Source organism: Hakea prostrata, chromosome 9 (assembly GCF_041222555.1).
Source record: "Hakea prostrata isolate BN-2017 chromosome 9, UWA_Hpros_2, whole genome shotgun sequence".
Taxonomy (NCBI): Eukaryota; Viridiplantae; Streptophyta; class Magnoliopsida; order Proteales; family Proteaceae; genus Hakea; species Hakea prostrata.
This window is the reverse complement of record NC_142608.1, coordinates 13,489,573-13,509,869: the sequence shown is the minus strand read 5'-3', so window position 1 is coordinate 13,509,869 and position 20,297 is coordinate 13,489,573. Positions and strand designations below refer to the sequence as shown.

Genomic DNA, 20,297 nt, shown 5'->3' with positions numbered 1-20,297 from the left:
TTGTTTCGCCGGGGGCAAAACGAGTGAATTTCGACGAAATTCGCTGAATTCGCCGAAAAATAGTTCCTTGCGTGAAACTGTCAAAAATCAATTTTTTAATAAAAACATTTTAAATGTATTCAAACTTTCTCCTTTCAAATTTCAGGAATTTAAAATACACGACCATGTTGACTAATCCCGCATTTGATGGGAAAATCTCCACTCTACATTCCTTCACCTATAAAGAATGTAACTGTTCTTCTTAAAGAAAAATTACAATAAAGGTAGGTAACCGGCCGGTATATATCTTTAATATCTTTGAAGATTTTGACCACCACCAATGAGAGAGGAAAAACCGTTGACAGTTTAGTTTAGATTTTGGTGCAATATATAAGGAGATGCATGGAGAATAGAACATTAGAACATCATCTATCACCAGAAAATTTGAAGCAGCAGCCCTACAGAATGGTTTCTACAGTTGTCATTGCTCCCAAGATCCTTGTTTGCTTGCTTATCATTGCTCTCCTATCTTCATCAGTTCAAGCAGGTGATCTCTCTCTCTCTCTCTCTCTCTCTCTCTCTCTCTCTTTGTTTGGATAGAAATAGAGATGAAGCAATAAGCTAACTGGGTAGTGTTTGTTTGATTGTGCAGCTAGGGATATGAAGGAAGTAGAGGGAAACTCTGGAAAAGATTGCTCGCTATGTGGTCCGCATCTTGAAGAATGTTTCCTAATATGCCATGAAAGAAGCCAATTTGCTGGTCATAGATGCGATATTCAGACAATAACACCGGGTGTTGAGGTCAAATGTTGTTGCTAGTTTTGAACCAAAAAATATAAGAAAAAAAAAAATATGGCTGCCAGTAATTGGAAGATGGATGATTTGGTTGACTAATGAATAGGACTCTACTTAAATAATTGAATAAAAGAGCTTTATTTTCTTAGCTTTCTTTGGAATTTTTTTTTTCCAGATTAATGTCTCACAAGTGACAGGACAAATTTCATTAGAAACCCTAGATTCTCTTACGCTTTGATTTTTTTGCGTAAGTGAAGGGGAGACTACAAATTTTACCAATACGTTTTGAGTGATTCTTCCTTTAAGATTAAAGGAATAATACAACTTTGAAGATGTAAAAAATAAAATTTAATTGAACTGAAAAAAAATCTCAGACAGCCTTAATTTCATTTTTGGGGGAAATTATCAACCAATCATAGTAATAGGGCCCACAGGCCCAAAGAGTGGGGTAAGGGTAAGGAGAAGATGATAGAGGCAGTACTTCAAACCCATGACCTCCTTGTACTTGTTGCCTTTTACAAAAGGCCAGTGAGGACAATCTTAGTTAAACTCCAGAAAATCCATCCTTAATTTATAAAAGAGTTTTTTACATAAGCCCCCTCCATTTTTATGAGAAACGAGAAACAAACTGCACCTCCTCTAGAATAAAAACCTTACAAATACCCCCTCCTCAACCGTTAACTCCGTTACTTAGGACTGTTAAATAATCTTAATATGACCATATTACCCTCAAATATGGTAACGTTTGAATTTTTTTATTTTCAAGAGCTTTTTACATGAGCCCCCTCCATTTTCATGGGAAACAAGGTGCACCCCCTCTAAAATAAAAAAAACTTTGCAAATACCCCTTCCAACATTAACCCTGTTAATTAGGACTATTAAATAATTTTAATATGACCATATTACCCTCAATATGGTAATGTTTGAACTTCTTATTTTCAAAGTCATACCACCTCACTCATCACAGTTACTCATGATGCCTCGTAATCTATTATCACTACTACCAATCAACTCCCACGATTACCACCGGATAAACATTTGAGGAGAAGCAATGTGTACTTCATCTTGAAAAGAAGAAACGTTGAAGGAGAAGAAAAAAAATGCAAGTGAAGTATGCACTGCTTCTCGTCAAATGTTCTTCCGGTGGAGGGAGTATTTGTAAAGTTTTTTATTTTAGAGGGGGGTGCGCCTTGTTTCCCATGAAAATGGAGGGGGCTCATGTAAAAAACTCTTGAAAATAAAAAATTCAAACGTTACCATATTTGAGGGTAATATAGTCATATTAAGATTAGTTAACAGTCTTAAGTAACGAGATTAATGGTGGAGGGGGTATTTGCAATGTTTTGATTTTAGAGGGGGTGCGATTCATTTCCCATGAAATGGAGGGGGCTCATGTAAAAAACTCTTTATAAAATGCTCAGAGAGCCTTCATTTATGAAAGCTTCTAATAAACGTATCATGTTTAGTGAAGAGCTGGCTTACGAAGGTTTCCTTTATAATACATGTGTTTGAAGACTAGTATCCTGTTTTGTTTTGTTTTGTTTTTTCTTTTGCATATTTTTTCTCACCAAAAAACAGAGAAAAAAGAACTTTTTTTTAAAAAAAAATTCTTTTAAGGCCACAAGCATGGAGTTGGACCCTCAACCTGCAAGGGTAGAGGACTATGCTCCTCTCACATCGCTCCACTACATGTTAAGCAGGGGCAGACTATTTTTAGTCCACCTTATTTTCTAAATATATGACAAAAAAGAATAGAGGAAACACTCTTCTCACCCAAAGAGTAGAGGATCCAGGCTCACTTCGCCTCTCAGTAGATAAAGGTGTCATTCTCCTACTTATTTGAAGTCAACTTTCGCTTTTCCCCAACTCACTGTGAGTTACATAACTCTTCTGAAGCCTCTAACACAAAAGAGTGGGGATGCATTGCAGTGGATAGGTAGAATATGGGGAGAAATAGAGACCCTTTTGGGCATTTCCACCTCTTAGGGATTCAAGAAATTTGATGTGAGCCTCTGGAATCATTGCCTGACTGTGACCTTAGCTGCAACTAATGGATTTGAAAGGACAACAAAAAACACTAGCCCCAGATTCAGGCATTACTGGTACCTGGTTCTCCTCTGAAGATTCAGCAAGAAGGGTAATTCCTTTCCGGCAAACCTAGATTTGATATTTTGTCACAAATTCAACATAAATGAATTGCAACGAGGTTTCAAATGGACAGTTCCTGGAGGATCAAGCTGAAAAAGGCCAAAAGAAGCAAAATCGCCTGGAGAATTTCAGTAAAGAGTCTGCTTAGATTCGGCAGATTCATTTCAGGTCTAGCCAAAAAGAAAGGAGAGATTACAACTAACAAACTACATGCACATCAAAATAAGTTTATTCATGGTCACATTTACATGTCAGCAGCCAACTGATGATCAACATTATCAAGCAAACAGTAGCATTTTCTCGATCTCCCTTACAATAAGACAGCCGGCATAATGAGAAATAACATGGCCGAAGTAAAAGTCAGGAGCTCACATATTGATTTTAGCCACCTGTAGGGAGTGAATGCATTTGAGTTCACAGGAATGCAACATAAGTAGGATAAATTACTTCCATCATATACAAGCTTTACAACCAATAACATTCATTTAATAGGGGTGGGTGAAGGAGAAAGTATTAACAGTCAAGAAATGAGAAACCAAGAATCTTGGTCAAAGTTCACATAAGTTTGCCAATGAAAAATTGGTAAGTAGAATACATAGAAATAAAAGAAAATAAATAAAAATAAAATTTGCATAAATGAAGAAACCAATTTCCAAAAAAAAAAAAAAAAAAAGGAAAAAAAGAAAAACCATACTAAAGTTGGTTTAAGGTGTACCAAGGTGCTGTTTAGGATGGAGAAGCAGATGCTTTACTGATCCAAGCGGATGCTTTTTGACTTAAAAGAAAGAGCTAGGCACTCATTTCGATCTATAAATCACACCCTCTCATGTTAAAACTTTCCAAGGCCAACCTCATGGCATTCAAGTTGAGAGGGATAAATTGGTACAATCACTTCGCTCCTCAAAAAAACACTTTGTTGCCTCAGTGGCAGCTAGGCACTACCTTGGCGACGACAACTATGGATGTGCATAGACAACTAGCTGACCAGTCACCTGGGATCTTGAAAATATACAGACGTCTAGGCAAAATCTTGACAACTACGGAGAGAGCTATCATTAATTATTCTCACACCCTATTTAACAATATAAACAGGTATCCCCTTTGTAATATAACTGTTAGAGATAACAAAATAATATGATGTGACACGATAAGGGATCGTTATTGGTTTAGGTCTTTGGTATCAATGGTTACCTTACTGGGACTATGGTTATTAGTGTCTTAGTCTAAGTGAGTTTCCTATTAAGCTTGAGGCTTAATTAGGTAAGTGTTGAGGGATATATTTGAGTTTCCTATTGTAATTCTATTTCAGTCTATTATAAATATGTGCTTGCTGGTACGGTAGAACACACAGATTCTATCACCTAGCCCTCTTCTCCAATTATTCTCTCTTCTTCTCCCTCAAATCTATCTTTCTTCTCTCTAACTAGTACTTGTTATAGATCCGAGATTGTTTATAGTAACATGTAAAATTCCTCCACATAAGCCAATACTCTTGACAGCCATAGAATATTGTCGCAAATCGATGCTTCAAACACCTAACCAAATTAAAATTAAGCGTGATCTGTAAAGCAGATTACCAGAAAGTGGAGCATGAGTAAAGCCTAAGGATTGGAGCATTGAGTTTGACTTAGCTCTGCACTCAACATATGATGAAGAAGAGCATCAACTCTTTGACTGCGTGTTTTTGACCTGCATGACATTTATGTGGAAAAAGGAGTCAAAATTAATTGTCCAGGACTGCAACTCACAAAAATGAGACTACTTTGATCCAACTAATAAGACAAAGAGCAATATCTACCCAACAGATCGTGGCCTGCCCCTCCTCCCTGCTTCCTGGAAGAAGAATGTATACAGTTCAGACTAGAGAAAAGGGTGAACCCAGTGCCAAAGGATTTCACACAAGAATGCAATTCAGACTAGACTGAACAGCAAATCATATATGGGAGTATGTCATCATTGATTGTAACATCATAAAAATCACAAACAATATTTGCAATGGCATTGGAAAAACCAGAACTTGAAATTAATTAAGTTGCAAATACATCTAACTGTCATGGAGTCATGTATAAGTTGGAAAAACGTTCACAAGACACTCCAGGTTCTCTGCCCCGCACCACCTTCTCCCACCCGAAACCCCCCCACCCCCCAAAAAAGTAAGAATATTTTTTATTTCTAGGAGAATATATGTAAAACCTACACATCCAACTTCTTTCAAGAAAGGGTCTAACGAGAATACTAGAGATAATTTGAATAACTCCCTTAAATCAAATAATATGAAAAGTTTAAGTGAGGAGATTTCTGAAAATACTGATGTGATGATGAAATCACATATTGGTGGCAAGGGAAAGCAAGAAATAAATTCGATGCTTATATTGTAAGAGGTCCATCTCCTGGTCATCAATTGAAGGAGCAAAGTAAAAAAGGAGGGGAGAAGGGGAGAACTCAGTTGTATCTTCTTTTCAAATAGAAAATTACAAAAATAATTACTTTGATCACTGTTTTTTCCACAAAAGAAGAGGTTCTGTGTTTCTCTAAAGAATATCTCTTTGCTTCATCAACAATTCAGTTAATCAAAATTTCCAAACTACGCAACCTTTTTCTGTAATTTGTACCATCTAAACATGCTATGAGTTATTAATCTGGAGCACAGTGGTTCATACGTGATGCAACATGACCAGGGAAATAAAAATGTTGAAACTAATTTACAAATTAATCTGCCTCTAACATAAGATGTCTGTTTAAACAGATAAGACCCTTCGAATATTAAATTTATACGGTAAACATCACAACCCAGCAGCCTCACCATTTTCAGATTTACTCATCACTCATGATAGTCTTTACTTTTCCTCAAGAAAATGAGAATAGAGAAACATCTAATGAAGAAAAATCTATTGGTCAATAAAAAAGAACTTAAATATAAAAAGATATTCAAGTTAGAAGTAAAATAAGAGCCCCTCTAAGTTTCAACAGGTAACTAGATAGTTTCTGTGCTTTGCAAAGGTTTCTCCTTGAGGTTCTCTATGGTCCAAATTTGTTGTGCATTGGTTCTCAGATTCCCAAATTGTCTTTTCCATGTCCTATTGGACCTTACAAAGTCATGTTAGTGTTGTTGTCCATTACAAAAAAAAGTAAAAGAAAATTAAAACACAACTTTAAATGAATAATAATTTGATTATTGAAGGATAATTTTCAATAAAATTGGTAGGTAATTACTGCATGACTAAGTTACCTTAAAAGAGACGTTTGTCAAACGAACAGTCATTGCAGAAATTTTCTTTTATTGCAGTTGATCAGAAAAAATAGAGTTCCACACCAATTGGAAGTGGTTGACACAAAAATGGTGGTTAGTGTCATTTGCATGTTATGGTGCTATGTAAATATGGTACAAACCTTGCTATCATGATCAGATTCAGATTCACTTTCACTTTCAAGTTCCATCTCTGCAAAAAATGCTTCCAAAACAAAAGCTACCACCTGAAAATAAGATAAAAGAAGAGAAGGTTTATTATAGTGTTTATAAGAAATCAAATGAAATGAATTAATTCAAGAAAATTGCATTTTAACAAGAATGGGTTCAAAAATTGCACCACAAAGCAAAAGAAATATACATCGCATCCTGTGGGTCATCCCCTTGTGGTCCCTAGTTCTCTACCCTCTACCTCTCTGGCCCAGCTCACCACCCATGTCTCTTTGACTGTCCTGCTGGTTTTCATGGACCCCTTCTTGTCCTCCAACCCAAAAGCACTGCTTGGCAAGCTCCCAATGGTTTTGGCCCCTCCTGCTTGGCCAACCCACTTTTGGCCCTCAATCTGACTCCTGGGTCAACCCCCCAAAATGTCCCTGCCTAATGCCAGGCCCTTAAACCCCTTCATGTTTCCTGTTGCCAACCATAGCACAAGATCCTCTCCTTATCCTAAGAAGCACTCCTATATTGTGTATTCCTTCCCCAAGAAGATTTTGCCTTATCACGGTCTTTGTCAGTTATGGAGTTATGGACCCTGGATACAAGTTGCCTTCATTTAGGTCAGTTTTGGTCGCCTTAGTGCATTAGTTTCATAGTTTTCAAGGCGAGGCGATAGAAGGCAACGAAAACCAAGGAGAGACGCCTAGACCCCTTGACCCAAAGAAGGGCCAGAACACCTAGGTGATGATTAGGCGATGCCTGAAAACATGGTTAGTTCCTGTTAGGAACTCTACCCATCTTTTAGCAAGTGCTTGTTTTGTTTTGGCAGGGCTTGGTATTTGGTTTGTGCTTGTCTAATACTTTTACCTCCTACTTCTTTCCATTTGGTAATGAATTTTTTATTCACCCCCCCAAACACAAACACACAAAAAAAAAAAAAAAAAAAAAAAAAAACTGGAAGATATGTATGCTTTCCTTGCAAACATTGTATCACATACTATGTAATTGAATGCAACTCAGGACAGGAAAAGGACCATTACAAGGTAGAACAGGTTCAATGGGTTTTCAAAAGTAAGGTATAAAACAGGATTGTAATTCTATGTGGGCAATGGGATATTTTTTAAGATTTTGCTTCTATTAGGTTATAAAAAATTTATACTCCAATGACACAAATAAAAAAAGAATAATTAGTTGAATTTCTCTAGAAATGTTTCTTCAGCATACTAGAATAGAATTAACATTTGCAACTGTGACATCGCAAAAGAGTGATCCTATTCTTTTCATTTAAGACAAATGCAGAATGGAATCACTAATGTGGTTCATCTAGTTTTTCTGTTGATTCCCTCAGAATGTCTAAATCATGAAAAGAATGTGGTTTCACTGGTTTTGTTTTAATTCTGAGTTTTGACTGCTGAGTTATTGGTGGTTAGTCTGGCTAATCATGGTCATCTTATGGGGCTGTATTTGGTATTTAATGTGCTATCCTAAGGGGTTTTGTCTTTATTTATGCATCTCAGGTTAGGCTTATGCGGAGCTGAAAATTTGCATGAGGTATACTACACCACATCCACATGTGCCAACCTTTATGGGCAATCTTTAACTCATGAATCACCAGCTGTGTTGTTGATAAGTCATTAAAGTTGAGGGTGTACATCACAGCAGATAGTGGGGCTGCAGGGGGTCATACCCATGGTAGAAGATCTCGCTCTTGAGAGAGATCTCGCCACCTTGAAAAAGAGAGATCTTGGTCGAGATATACAATTTTTGGCATTAACTCGGTGGCCCATCTCGGTGGGTTTTAGGGTCCCAATTGGGTTGAAACTTGGTATTTAGCTTATTTAAGGCCTTTTGAACACGTTGGTGGCCTTGGATTTGTTAGAAACAACCCTATGTATGATTTCTAAGTCTACCCATAGTGTGAAATCGAAATGTAGTAGGATTAGGGAATGTAATGTTATACAACTTGTAATATAGAACCTTTAAGGCATATAAATGAAAAGCAAGTATATCAAATGCATCAACTAACTTAAATGTTATCAAAATTCCATCCATATGAGTATCACAATATCAATTTTCAAGAATAAATAATTAAACAACCATTATAAGTTCTATATAAGTCATTAAATCATAAATTCATAAGACAAGTAGAGAATGATTGATCTTCCTTGTTGTAGATGTGCTAAGAGTAGTTGCAAGTGAAAATTCAGCCAAAATCCACAAAAAAGGTAAAATTTGAGAGTTCAAGCGAGATCCAGGGCGAGATATGGCGAGATATGACGAGATATGGTGAGATCTCGAGTGAGATATCCCAACTCTTTGCTCTCGCCCTCCATCTCGTCTCGCCAAGGTGAAAAAACGAGATATCTCGCGAGATCTCGCATCTCGCGAGATATCCAACCATGGTCATACCTTGCCAGGCATGTGGGGGAATAGAACTAACTAAAAGAGCAGGGACAACTGAGAGGAAATCAGCGGGGAGCAGCCGCACTCATGCTGGAAATTTTACAGGGCTTATGGTCTACGTGGAAATTGGATAGCAGGTTGTCAGGAACTGTTTTTGGTTATATTAGGGGGAAGGCAGGGAATAGCGGGAGGCAAGAAGTGGGAAGAGGATGAGGTGAGCTCGCAGAGGAGAGGAAGACTCTCGGGTAGGGCCATATTGAAGGGTGAATTCAGGTCTTGGGGAGGTTTTTAATCAATTTTAGTTGTCAAGTTAAATGAAATATCTTCTTGACAATTTCCTCCAAGCTTGATTTATGCCATTCAGTTGCAAGGTGTGTGTGAGTGTTGATTGAATTGCATTAGAGCCGGAGTATGGAACTATGGATGAATTATCCATTGATTTTTGGTGAATTTCTCTCTTCTCCAAAGCTCCCTAGATCTTCTCTCTCCTACTTTTTGCATTCTTGCCATATTTTCGTTCGATCTTCGACATATAGCAGTGGGTCTTGCTTTATTCTTAACAGGTATAGCATTGTTTGCGACAATCAAGCAGGTTTTGGCACAAATCTGGGAGTTTTTTCATTTGAGAGGTAACCATTGTTCTCCAAAATGTTTTTTTTCTTTCTTTTTCTTTCCTAAAATGCATGCCATAATGTTATTGGATGGGTATGAAATTGATATATGCTGAACACTGTAGGCTGATCTATGAACTCATAGTGTCGGAATTTTTTTCGCTAAGTAATTTATTTATTTATTTCAGGCGTAAAAAATTGTATTGTTTTACCCTAAAAATGCTTACTTTTTGCATGATATGTATTGCATCATGATAAAAAAACATATGTGGATCTCCATGGGCCGATCTACAACTTGGGGAGTTGAAATATTTTTCCACCCAATAAACTAATATTTACTTTTTGAAAAGTATTAAAATATTAATATAAAATATAAATAATTATGGAAAAAAGAGAAAAAAAATAAGGGAAATGATTTTGAAAATTATAGAAAATTATGGAATAGCCTATATAAGCATTTTCAACTGTTGCTCGTGTGGTTTCATTGCTGGTTTTGATATGGCAGCCTTTTCTTTTGTCAAATTTTTTTTAAATATTCATTTTGTAGAGAAGTTTATTTTGGTATTGTTTAATTGCTTATGCAATCATTTTTATGCAACAGTTATCATCTTTGGCAGTGGGAGAAGAACAGGTTTATAGGGAGGATAACAGGGCTGGGCACAAGGATAGCCACAGGGAGCTGTAGTGAGGGGATGGTTGATTTAACATGTCAGTATTGTGTTGCTATTGATGGCAACAAGAATAGGAGAAGATGCAACTTCTGTGGTAAGGAGTTGAACTCAGGTGGCACTAGCAGGTTTAAGGCTCAAGGATGTGGCCACGTGCACTGAGGTGCATGCTAATATAGTGAAGGTAGTAAGAGGGCTGGAGAAAGCAAAGGGGAAGAAGAAACATAAGAAGAGGAGGGTGAATGCTACATTGGACGAGGCGGTGCAAGCACCGTCATCTTATAGAGTTGATTTAGATTCTGATTAAGATGTTGATCCCGTTGATATTAACGCAGCATGAGAGGGATATTAGACGAGCGATGGCTAAGAGCAGGGAGATGCAATACCAAGAGTAGGAGAGGGCCATAACTAGATTTATACGAGCTGGTCCCTCTAGGTCTTGCAGGGGTTGAAGCATCTGGATCTAAGGATAAGGGTGGTATACGTGGTATGTTTAGCCGATCACAGAGTCAGAGGGCCACTCATACAACATATCCACTGCCACCACGTGACTATCCACAGAGGAGGGATTCTATCCTATAGCATTCTCCTGACATTTTTAGAAGGGGTCAACCTAAGATTACAATTGTATGGAAAAGGATGGCTAAGAAGGTGAAGAAGGCAGTGGCAAAGTAGATATATTATAATTCATTCTAGGAAACACAGAGACAGGTCTGTATTACAAGAATATGATTGACACTATTGCAAAGGCATGTCCTGGATATGCTGGTCCTACCCCTAGAGAGGTGATGACCATCTTACTAAATGAGGAAGAGGAGATGCAGGAGTACAATGGTAGTTTGAGATCCATGTGGGGGTCATATGGATGCACCATTATGTGTGATGGATCGAGCGGTCCATCAAAAAAGTCTATCATCAACTTTATGGTGTATTGTGACAGGAGGACCATTTTTTTGAAATCTGTGGATGCTATTAGCCAAAAAGACCATTATATATATATATATATATATATATACTTGGACTCTTGTAGGATGTTATTAATGAGGTTGGGAAGAATAATATAGTGCAGATTATCACCGACAATAGCTCCAACTTCAAGAAGGCAGGTGAGGTATTGATGAATACACCTGGGTATAAACTCTATTGGACACCCTGTGCAACTCACTGTATCGACCTCATGTAAAAGGACATCAGTAAGATCAGTATTATCCAGACCATAGTGGAGAGGGCCAGGCAGGTGACTAATTTCATCTATAATCATAGTGTTGCTCTGGATATGATGAGGCGAGCATGTGAGGGTGAGTTGGTGCGACTCGGTCTGAAGAGATTCATCACAAATTTCGTTGCCCTCAGCAGTATCCAGGAGCAGAAGGCGGGCCTCAGAGCTATGTTTGCATCAAAGGAATGGTTTTCTTGGGTTGGATCCAAGTAAGTATTTTTTCTCTCTACTATTTCATTTAACAAGTTCTTATACATTTATACTATGACTATCTAGTAAACAGTATATATTACTAACTTAATGTGTTTGTGACAATTCAGTATGAATAGTGGGTACACAACACATGCGACGATCTCATTTGATGAGTTTTGGAGGAATATGACTATTGTGCTAGAGACCTTGGAGCCCATAATCAAGGTCTTGTGTATGGTTGACTCTTTCCTCAGGGGCCCCACTATGCCTTACATTTATGCAGCCCTTGAGCGCATAAAGATAACCACACAAAGAACAAACCCCAGAGGTCACACTACTTACTTGAACATTGTGCAAGCTTGATGGACCGCTCATCTAATGCATCCGATGCATAGTGGTAAGTAATAATTTGTATTGTAATAGATATTAGTAATTTATTCAATGACACGTCTAACTCTCTAATTGTGAGTTTGTGAATTGTGCAACCAGTTATCTTAATCCCAAATATCAATATAGCGAAAATTTAGGGTTGAGGTTAGACTTGCTCAATGCCGTCATGTAAGTTATTTCGAAGTTTGAGCCGAACCCAGTGGTCCAGTCAAATTGCCACATGGAGGTGAGATATCAGGGATTTAGAACTTAGTACTTGCCTTTTATTTTTGAAAGAATTTAGCAAACCATCAATACAAATGACTGTAGATAAAGATGTTTAGGGATGCACTTATGGTCTTTGTTTCAGATGCTGTACATAATTAACAAAATTAAAATCCACGTTAGATGCATTATTATTATTAAAAAATATTACATTTTACATATAACTATACAAGTAGGATTTCGTTTTAAGCATTAAAGTATTAACTTAATGTATTTGTGTAATGCAGCTGAGTGGTAGGTTTTATATGGGGGCGATGCAGAGAACCTCTGGAGAGTGGCAATGAAGATCCTCTCCCAAAATTGCTCGCCTCTTGGGTGCGAGAGGAAATGGAGTACATTGGGCATGATTCACTCCAAGATGAGGAACAAGTCGGGAATTCAGCGCCTGAATGACCTCGTGTATTGCTACTACAACATAAGGTTGAAGATAGAGTATGCAAGGATACATGCTAGTTGTGAGTTTGTGACATGGATAGGGACATCCAGCTCGACGATATCTTCGAGGTCATTGTAGATGAATAACATCCCCTCACTGATTGGTTGTTGGAAAGGGGTGAGCCGGTGTTAGACCAACCTAGAGGTAGGCCAAACGCAGTCATTGCTTAAGCTATGCGGGTTAATGTAACTGAGTACATGGCATCTCAAGAGGGGCATGCACATGCACAAGCGGTTGCTGCCACTGTGGATGAGGATTGGATGGTGGAGCCTAGCATGCATGAGGATGATCCGAATGACACCATGAGCAATTACATGTTCCATTATCAGAGACACAACATCCCTCGAAGAGAGACTCAGTACACGCATGCCACCCAGGTTGATGATCATGATGGTGAACTTCATCGTGGTTGTCTTATGAGCTACACTCGGCCAGGGAGGGGGGCAACAACACATGCATGGCTATGGTTATAGTGACGATACTCGATTATATGGCTTATACGGCCATTTCGATCCAACTGACAGCTTGTCAAGAGCAATGGGGTCCATGAGCTTGGAGGAGTTTGTAGGCTCCACATCTGCTTATGACTATGGGGCTTATGGTTACAGTGTCCCTCCCACTCATGGACATGATGGTACATACCCGTCTTTTAGGAGTTCGATTTACCATATGTATAATGATGGATCATCTATGAGCTTGGATGACTCTAGAGGCTCCACATCTACTTATGGGGGTTATGATGGCTAGGGTCATCATCATCAGAGTGTCTCGATTATCCCTCCCAGTGGCTCGGGGACAGCTGGTATGTTGGAGGTAGTATACCAATATGGTGTGAAAGTAAACCTACCATCAAATGAACCAGCAATTACACCACCACACCCAACAGGGTTTCTTGACTCTCTTCCATATCTCTATTCACATTACCCTCCTGATGGGAGTAGTTTTGCGTCCATAGATGACGCCAATTACAAAGCTCTAGTTTCTTTGTACGTCAATAACCATCAGGACGAAATGGTATGGAGTGACTTTAAAAAAATAATGGAGGAGAAGCTCATAACTGAAGCCTTTGGGCCTTGTAGCATGAGATCACAAGACACACAACAGATGGATCCACCAAGGCATAGTACTTGGTATTGACATGATACAAGTGGTGCCAACACAGGTATATACTTAGTTGTATTTGTATACTAGTATTTTATAATGATGTTTATTGTCCTTGTGCATATTTATTTTGGTTTAATTGTTTAAAATAATATTATAGAATTTCAGTTTTACCCGTATATAGTTGGACATGTGCAGATCGAGAACACCAATTTAGGTGAGGCTTTAGGCAAACCAGCAATTCCAGTGTGTTTATTGGCATCAAATTAGGGTAGACACCAAATTTGGGCCCAAAATGACCTAAAATATCCCCAAAATGGGGGGTTGAAATCTGGCCGAAACATGGCCATATATCGCCGAAATTTCACTGGCCGGTGAACAAGCGAATTTCAGCGAAATTTAGAACCTTGGTTGCAGGTGCTATTGGCCATAAGAGGAGCCCAGGTACAGGGGTCCTAACAGTGTGAAGGAGCACGACTACAGGGTTTTTATCAGTTGTTATATCAGAATGAGCAAGCATCAACTCTTGCAAGGTTGACAAGGAGGAAGAAATTGTCTAGTGGTAAACCGTCCACTTTTCCTTTCTTTCCATTTTCTTAACGCAGTTTTCATCACTGGTATGCAAAGGAGGCAATCAGTTAACAGTTAGAAGATCTGAACAAATTGAAAAATCTAAAGCACTTTTAACAAAAAAAAAACAGCAGGCCTCCCTGGCATGACATGAACATAGATGACTTGGTATGAATCAAGAAGCAACTAGTAGTGAGAAAGAAAAATACAATCAAACTCAAAAAGAACTGGTGTTCCATAGACACTGCAAACATGAAAGAAGTTGAATACTTGGCCAACAATACACAGAGGTATGACGACCAGCAGTGATACCAGGAAGTGATGAGTCCCTTGTAAACTATTCCTAAAGCATGGTCATCAGAGGGTTCCGAAGCCATAGGCTTCAGTGTTCAACAAGTAATAGCTGGAAATCTGGGAAGGCGCTTTCTGAACCCATGGATGGTAAAACAGTAAATTTGAACACCCGAGCCCTCATTTCAAAGGGAAACAAAATCAGAAAACCCACCACTTATGACCACCCAACATACACCCATGATTAGAAATGCTTAACACCCAGCTACTAATTTTTACAATCACCCCTAATGAAAGCCAGAAACAAAGATAACCTAGTGAATATAAATTTCGATACCGAAAACGGCATGCAGTCATACAACTTAACTTGACACCCAATGTAGAAGAATATAGTTAATGGTCACTCTAGTTCAAATCTAGTCCCTTTTGCATATATAATGCTTATCTAGGAATAGTGCCTCTTGAGCAAAATATCAGAAGAAAATAAAAACCGATTTGAGAATTTTTACCAACAGATTTGAGTGTATAAATTCAATCCAAACACATATTTACATCAATCAAAGTGTGAAATTCAGTCATAGACTTTCATGCTTCATATAACATTACTGCAGGATTCCCGGGGGGGGGGGGGGGAAAGAGGATCCACCGAAACTCACCAGGTTCAAGAGCAGCAACACGGTTATAAGGTAAAAGCTGATGAAGTATATAATAGTCCAATAAGTTCCTGTCAACTGCTTGTAGCCCTGATACAGTCAAACATGATATTAGCAGAAATTTCCAGCATAAAATGGAAGTTCTTGCTGTAATGAAATAACCAAGACATTGGCCCATTGTCCATAAAAGCAAGGGTACCCATCTATCCAATTGTATGCACCTGTTGTGGAGCCATTACTAAAAACAACTAACTTAGCTCAGTTCATACATATTTAATTTTTTTAATACAATTTATAAATACGTCATCATATTGTATTATAGAAAACCATTACAAGAAAGGCATTCTCCTAGAACTCCCAAAGGAGGGAGGGAAAACCACCCTATCAAGGAAGGCATTCCCTCCTAACCAGTATCCCTCCTAACCAGTATCGCAAATAGGAAAACAAGTCCCCAATTACAATTTGTAGTAACGATGTGTTGGTTGAGTTCTACTAGGAATCCAATTCTATTAGAGTTTTTATTCATGTAAGTTTCTATTTCTTGTTACCCAAGTAAGGGTATTTATGTAATAGTGTATTTTCCCACTTAATTATAAATAGAGGGCTTGAGATCACATTGATCAATAAGCCATTCAACCACAATTGACTTTCTCAACATGGCATTAGAGCCTCGAGACGATTAGGGAAGAACACGAAGAGAAGGAAAAAGAGAAAGAAGAAGAGAAGAAGAACCGCCACTGCCGCTGCTACTGGCACTGCCTTCTTGCGATTAGAGAAGAACAAGAACAGAATTGCAGACTGCTTCTTGCTGCTTGCTGCTTCCTGCTGTTTTGCAGACTGCTTCTTGCTGCTTCTTGTGATTAGAAGAGAAGAAGAACAGAATCACAGCTGCTGCTTTCTGCTCCTGCAACACCACTGTTGCGATTAGGAAAGAAATCGTAGAATACCAACAGTGTTTTTTTGATCCATCGATCGTCTTCTCAAACAACACATGGTTCTTTTTGAATCACAGAATATCGTCATTGATCCTCTTCTCAAACATTATTTCTGAAAGGGTGAAGACTGAAGAACTGTAGACAATCTTTTCAACATGGCAACTACCGATGGTATTACTACTCCCACTGGCTCCGAACATTACCTAACTCTTCATCCTCTTTCGGTAAGATTTGATGGAACAAATTATTTGATCTAGTCTTGATCTGCTTACCTGACTATTGCTGGAAGGGGACTTGTTAGACACATTACGGGCACCACTATCAAACATACTACCATAGGTGTTTCATAGGATAAATGGATCTCGAATGACTCTCTTATTATGTCATTCCTTTTGAATTCCATGAATCAAAATATTGCCTGTGGATACCTATTACTTGATACTGTAGCCCAAATCTGGAAGGCTACTACTGAAACTATGGATAATTGGAGAATGATGCACAGGTTTATGAGCTACGAAAGAAGCTTCATGAGACTACCCAAAAGGAACTGACCGTGGCCCAATATTATGCTGAGTTGCGATCTCTTTGTCAAGAGTTGGACCATTATGGGGATTATCACCCCACTAATCCAGATGATGTGACTACTTATAGGAAGCACGTTGATAAGATTTAAGTATATGACTTCTTGGCACATTTGACTGTGGCCCAATATTCAGGTACAGTCTTACGCCCTTGTTCAGTGTAAGGAAAGCCGTCGATTAACCATGCTTCATGCTCCTATTGTAGAGAAATCAGCCTTTAGCACTAAATCTGATTCAGCTAAGGAGATTGTCAAGTGTGAGCACTGTGCCACTGTCACAAACCATATCATACCAAGGCCAATTGTTGGAAGCTCCATGGGAAGCCTACTGATTTTGAGCAAAAAAGAGCACAAAGGAGAGGAAAACCGAAAGCTTATATTTCGAGACAGGTTTCCACAACACCCTCTGCAGACATTGGTTTTTCACAGGAGGAGTTAGCTACTCTACGTCGTATTCTTGCAGTCTTCTACTGCCGGTACAACCTCTACCACTGCTTCCTCTACTACTCATACCAACTCCTACTTCGCTATTTAGGTAAAACTTATCCATGCTTCCAAGTTTCTTCAGTTTCTACTACTTGGATCATTGATACAGGAGCCACAGATCATATGACAATTTTATACTCCTTTTTCTTACAATATTCTCCAACTTCTAGAAAGGATAAAGTTCGAATTGCTGATGGCTACTATTCTTTCATTGCTGGAAAAGGAACCATTCAGCATTCTCCATCACTTTTTTTGTCTAAAGTTTTACATGTTCCATCTTTCTCTACTAACTTGCTTTCTATCAGTAGTCTTACATATGACTTGAATTGTAAAGTGATTTTTTTCCCATCTTACCATGTCTTCCAGGATCTGATCACAAGGAAGGAGATTGGACATGGTAAACTAGACAATGAACTTTATTTGCTCGAGCCGATTGGAGGATCTACTTCTGCTCTGACTACATCTTCTAATCAAGTCCATTCGGCAATATTAGACCTTCATCAGTGGCACCGTAGGCTGGGTCACCCCCTTCTAGGAACTCTTAAAAAAGTATTTTCTGATTTAATTTCTTCTTGTAACAAGGATGATTTTTTTGTGAAGCCTACATTTTTGCGAAGCAGATTCGTTCTACTTATTTACCTTCTCTTCATAATAGAAAATCTATTCTTTTTGTCCTAATTCATACTAATGAGTGGGGCCCTTGCTGACATGTTTCTATTATTGGCCATAGGTACTTTGTTACTTTTATTAATTGTCACTCTCGTCCTACATGGATTCATCTTTTAAAACAAAAATATAAAAAAATTTGAGATTTTTCGATGTTTTTGTGATTTTCATAATATGATTAGAAAACAGTTCAATGCCACTGTGAAGATCCTTGCAGGTGACAATGGCACAAAGTATATTGATGGTGAATTTTAGAAATATCATAATTGCTATGAATGTACCTGACCAATATTGAAGTGATGCTATACTCATTGCTTCTTACCTTATGAATAGGATGCCCAGTAGGATACTTGGTTTTAAATGACCTAATAAGATTCTCCAGGAAGCCTTTTTTTTTATTATTCCCCCAAAGATTTTTGGATGTGTGTTTTATGCCAGAATCACAGCCTACCAGAGTAAGCTGGCTCCCCGCGACCGCTGCATATTTTTGGGGTAGTCTCCTACTCAGAAACGGTACAAATGTTATCATCCTCCTTCCAGGAAAACCATTGTATCCATGGATGTAATTTTTAATGAGTCTTGCCCTTACTATACACCTCTCTAGGGGGAGAGTCCTAGATGAGAGGTGTTCTTTCCAACTCTAGATCTTCCTATCACACACCAACACAACTTAAGAGTTTAAGAAGAGTTTCCTAAACGGGGGAGACTTCGACCAGTATACCTGAGGACTCTAATCCTCCCCCTTTGTTTTTTGAACCATATGAAGAACTTAGCCAGGGGGAGACTACTCCTGTGAGGCACATTGTTGAAATCTTTCAAAACCAAATTGACTAGAATATGGAGGTGCAGACTTATCAGAGGAAGAATTACAACCGGCTAAAGCAGGTGGAGAAAGGTGACACGTTACCACTTTAGTGTCTTGCTCCAGAATCAGATTTTACTGTTCCCCTTGAGGTATCTTCTTCTGATCTTCCTATTGCTGTGAGAAAAGGAGTTGGATCTTGTACTCAGAATCCCATAGCTAAATATGTCTCTTATGACTCTTAATCTGACTCTTACTATGCTTTTATATCCTCTCTATCATCTATATCTGTTCTTAAAAGTTGGCAGGAAGCTTATGCTAATAAGAGATGGAAGGCAATTATGGTAGAGGAAATGCAGGCAATGAAGAAAAATGATACTTGGGAGCTAGTTATACTTCCTCCAGAAAAAAAACCAGTGGGGTGCAAATGGGTGTTTGTGATTAAACAAAACATGGATGGATCAATCAACAGGTTTAAGGCAAGACTAGTTGCAAAGGGGTTTACGCAGACCTATGGGATTGATTATCAAAAGACTTTTACCCCTGTTGAGAAACTGAACACTATCAGAGTCCTAATGTCTGTAGCTGTGAACAAAGACTGGAACCTGCACCAACTAGACGTAAAGAATGCCTTCTTACATGGGGAGTAAGAGGAAGAAGTCTATATGGAAATCCCACATGGTTTCTCCAATGACAATACTGCAGGGAAAGTTTGTTGGTTGAAGAGGTCAGTTTATGGGTTAAAACAGTCTCCTAGATGTTGGTTTGGATGTATCCTGAAGGCAATGACTTCTATTGGCTACAAGCAAAGCAATGTTGATTATACACTATTTGTCAAGAAGTTAGTTACTAACATCACACTTCTCATTGTTTATGTGGGCGATATTGTCATCACAGGGAATGATGGTGAAGAAATTCAAAGGTTGAAGAACTTTCTTTGTAGAGAGTTTGAGATTAAAGATCTAGGGAAGTTACAGTACTTCTTAGGGATTGAGGTGGCTCGATCAAAGAAGGGTATATTCCTATCCTAAAGACAATATGTCCTAGACTTATTATCATAAGTGAGAATGTTGGGGTGTAAAGCAGTTGATACCCCTATTGAAGTTAGAGCTAAACTTAAAGAAAAATGGGGAGAACCAGTGGACAAAGGAAGATACCAAAGGCTAGTAGGGAAGCTTATTTACTTGTCTCACACCAGGCCAGACATCGCTTATGCCGTGGGGATAGTGAGACAATTCATGCATGATCCATATTTATCTCATATGAAGGCTGTTACCAGAATACTATGTTATTTGAAGGGAACTCCTGGAAAAGGAATACTTTTGTTACCCATTGATAATCTAAGAGTAGAAACATACACTAATGCTGACTAGGCGGGATTTCCAGACAGAAAGTCAATTTTAGGTTACTGTATTTTTGTTGGAGGTAATCTAGTTACTTGGAGAAGTAAGAAATAGAATGCTGTAGCTTTATCCAGTATCGAAGTTGAATATAGAACTATGGTTCATGGAGTTTTTGAGCTACTATGGTTGGAAGGCTTGCTACAAGATATTGGAGTCCAAATTCCAAACCCCATGATGCTATTTGTGACAAGAAGGCTGCTATTAGTATTGCTAATAATTCAGTACAACATGATCGAACTACACACTTGAAATTTATAGGTTTTTTGTCAAAGGAAAGTTGGAACAAGGGCTTATTTCAATGC

The 20,297-nt window shown here is 38.4% G+C and overlaps 1 protein-coding gene across 1 annotated transcript in view; it reads right to left on the bottom strand.

Annotated features, from left to right (window-relative positions):
• Nucleotides 1-2,381: 2,381 nt before the first annotated feature.
• Nucleotides 2,382-20,297, bottom strand: part of TPC1 (two-pore channel 1) — a 168,057-nt gene continuing 150,141 nt past the window's right edge. Inside the window, exons 20-24 of the mRNA XM_089135592.1 lie at nt 15,127-15,213; nt 6,313-6,396; nt 4,721-4,755; nt 4,500-4,611; nt 2,382-3,311 (exon numbers count right to left, since the gene is read on the bottom strand). Coding sequence (XP_088991718.1) covers nt 4,524-4,611; nt 4,721-4,755; nt 6,313-6,396; nt 15,127-15,213 — 294 coding nt within the window. The 3' untranslated portion in view covers nt 2,382-3,311; nt 4,500-4,523. The remainder of the gene's footprint in view (nt 3,312-4,499; nt 4,612-4,720; nt 4,756-6,312; nt 6,397-15,126; nt 15,214-20,297) is intronic.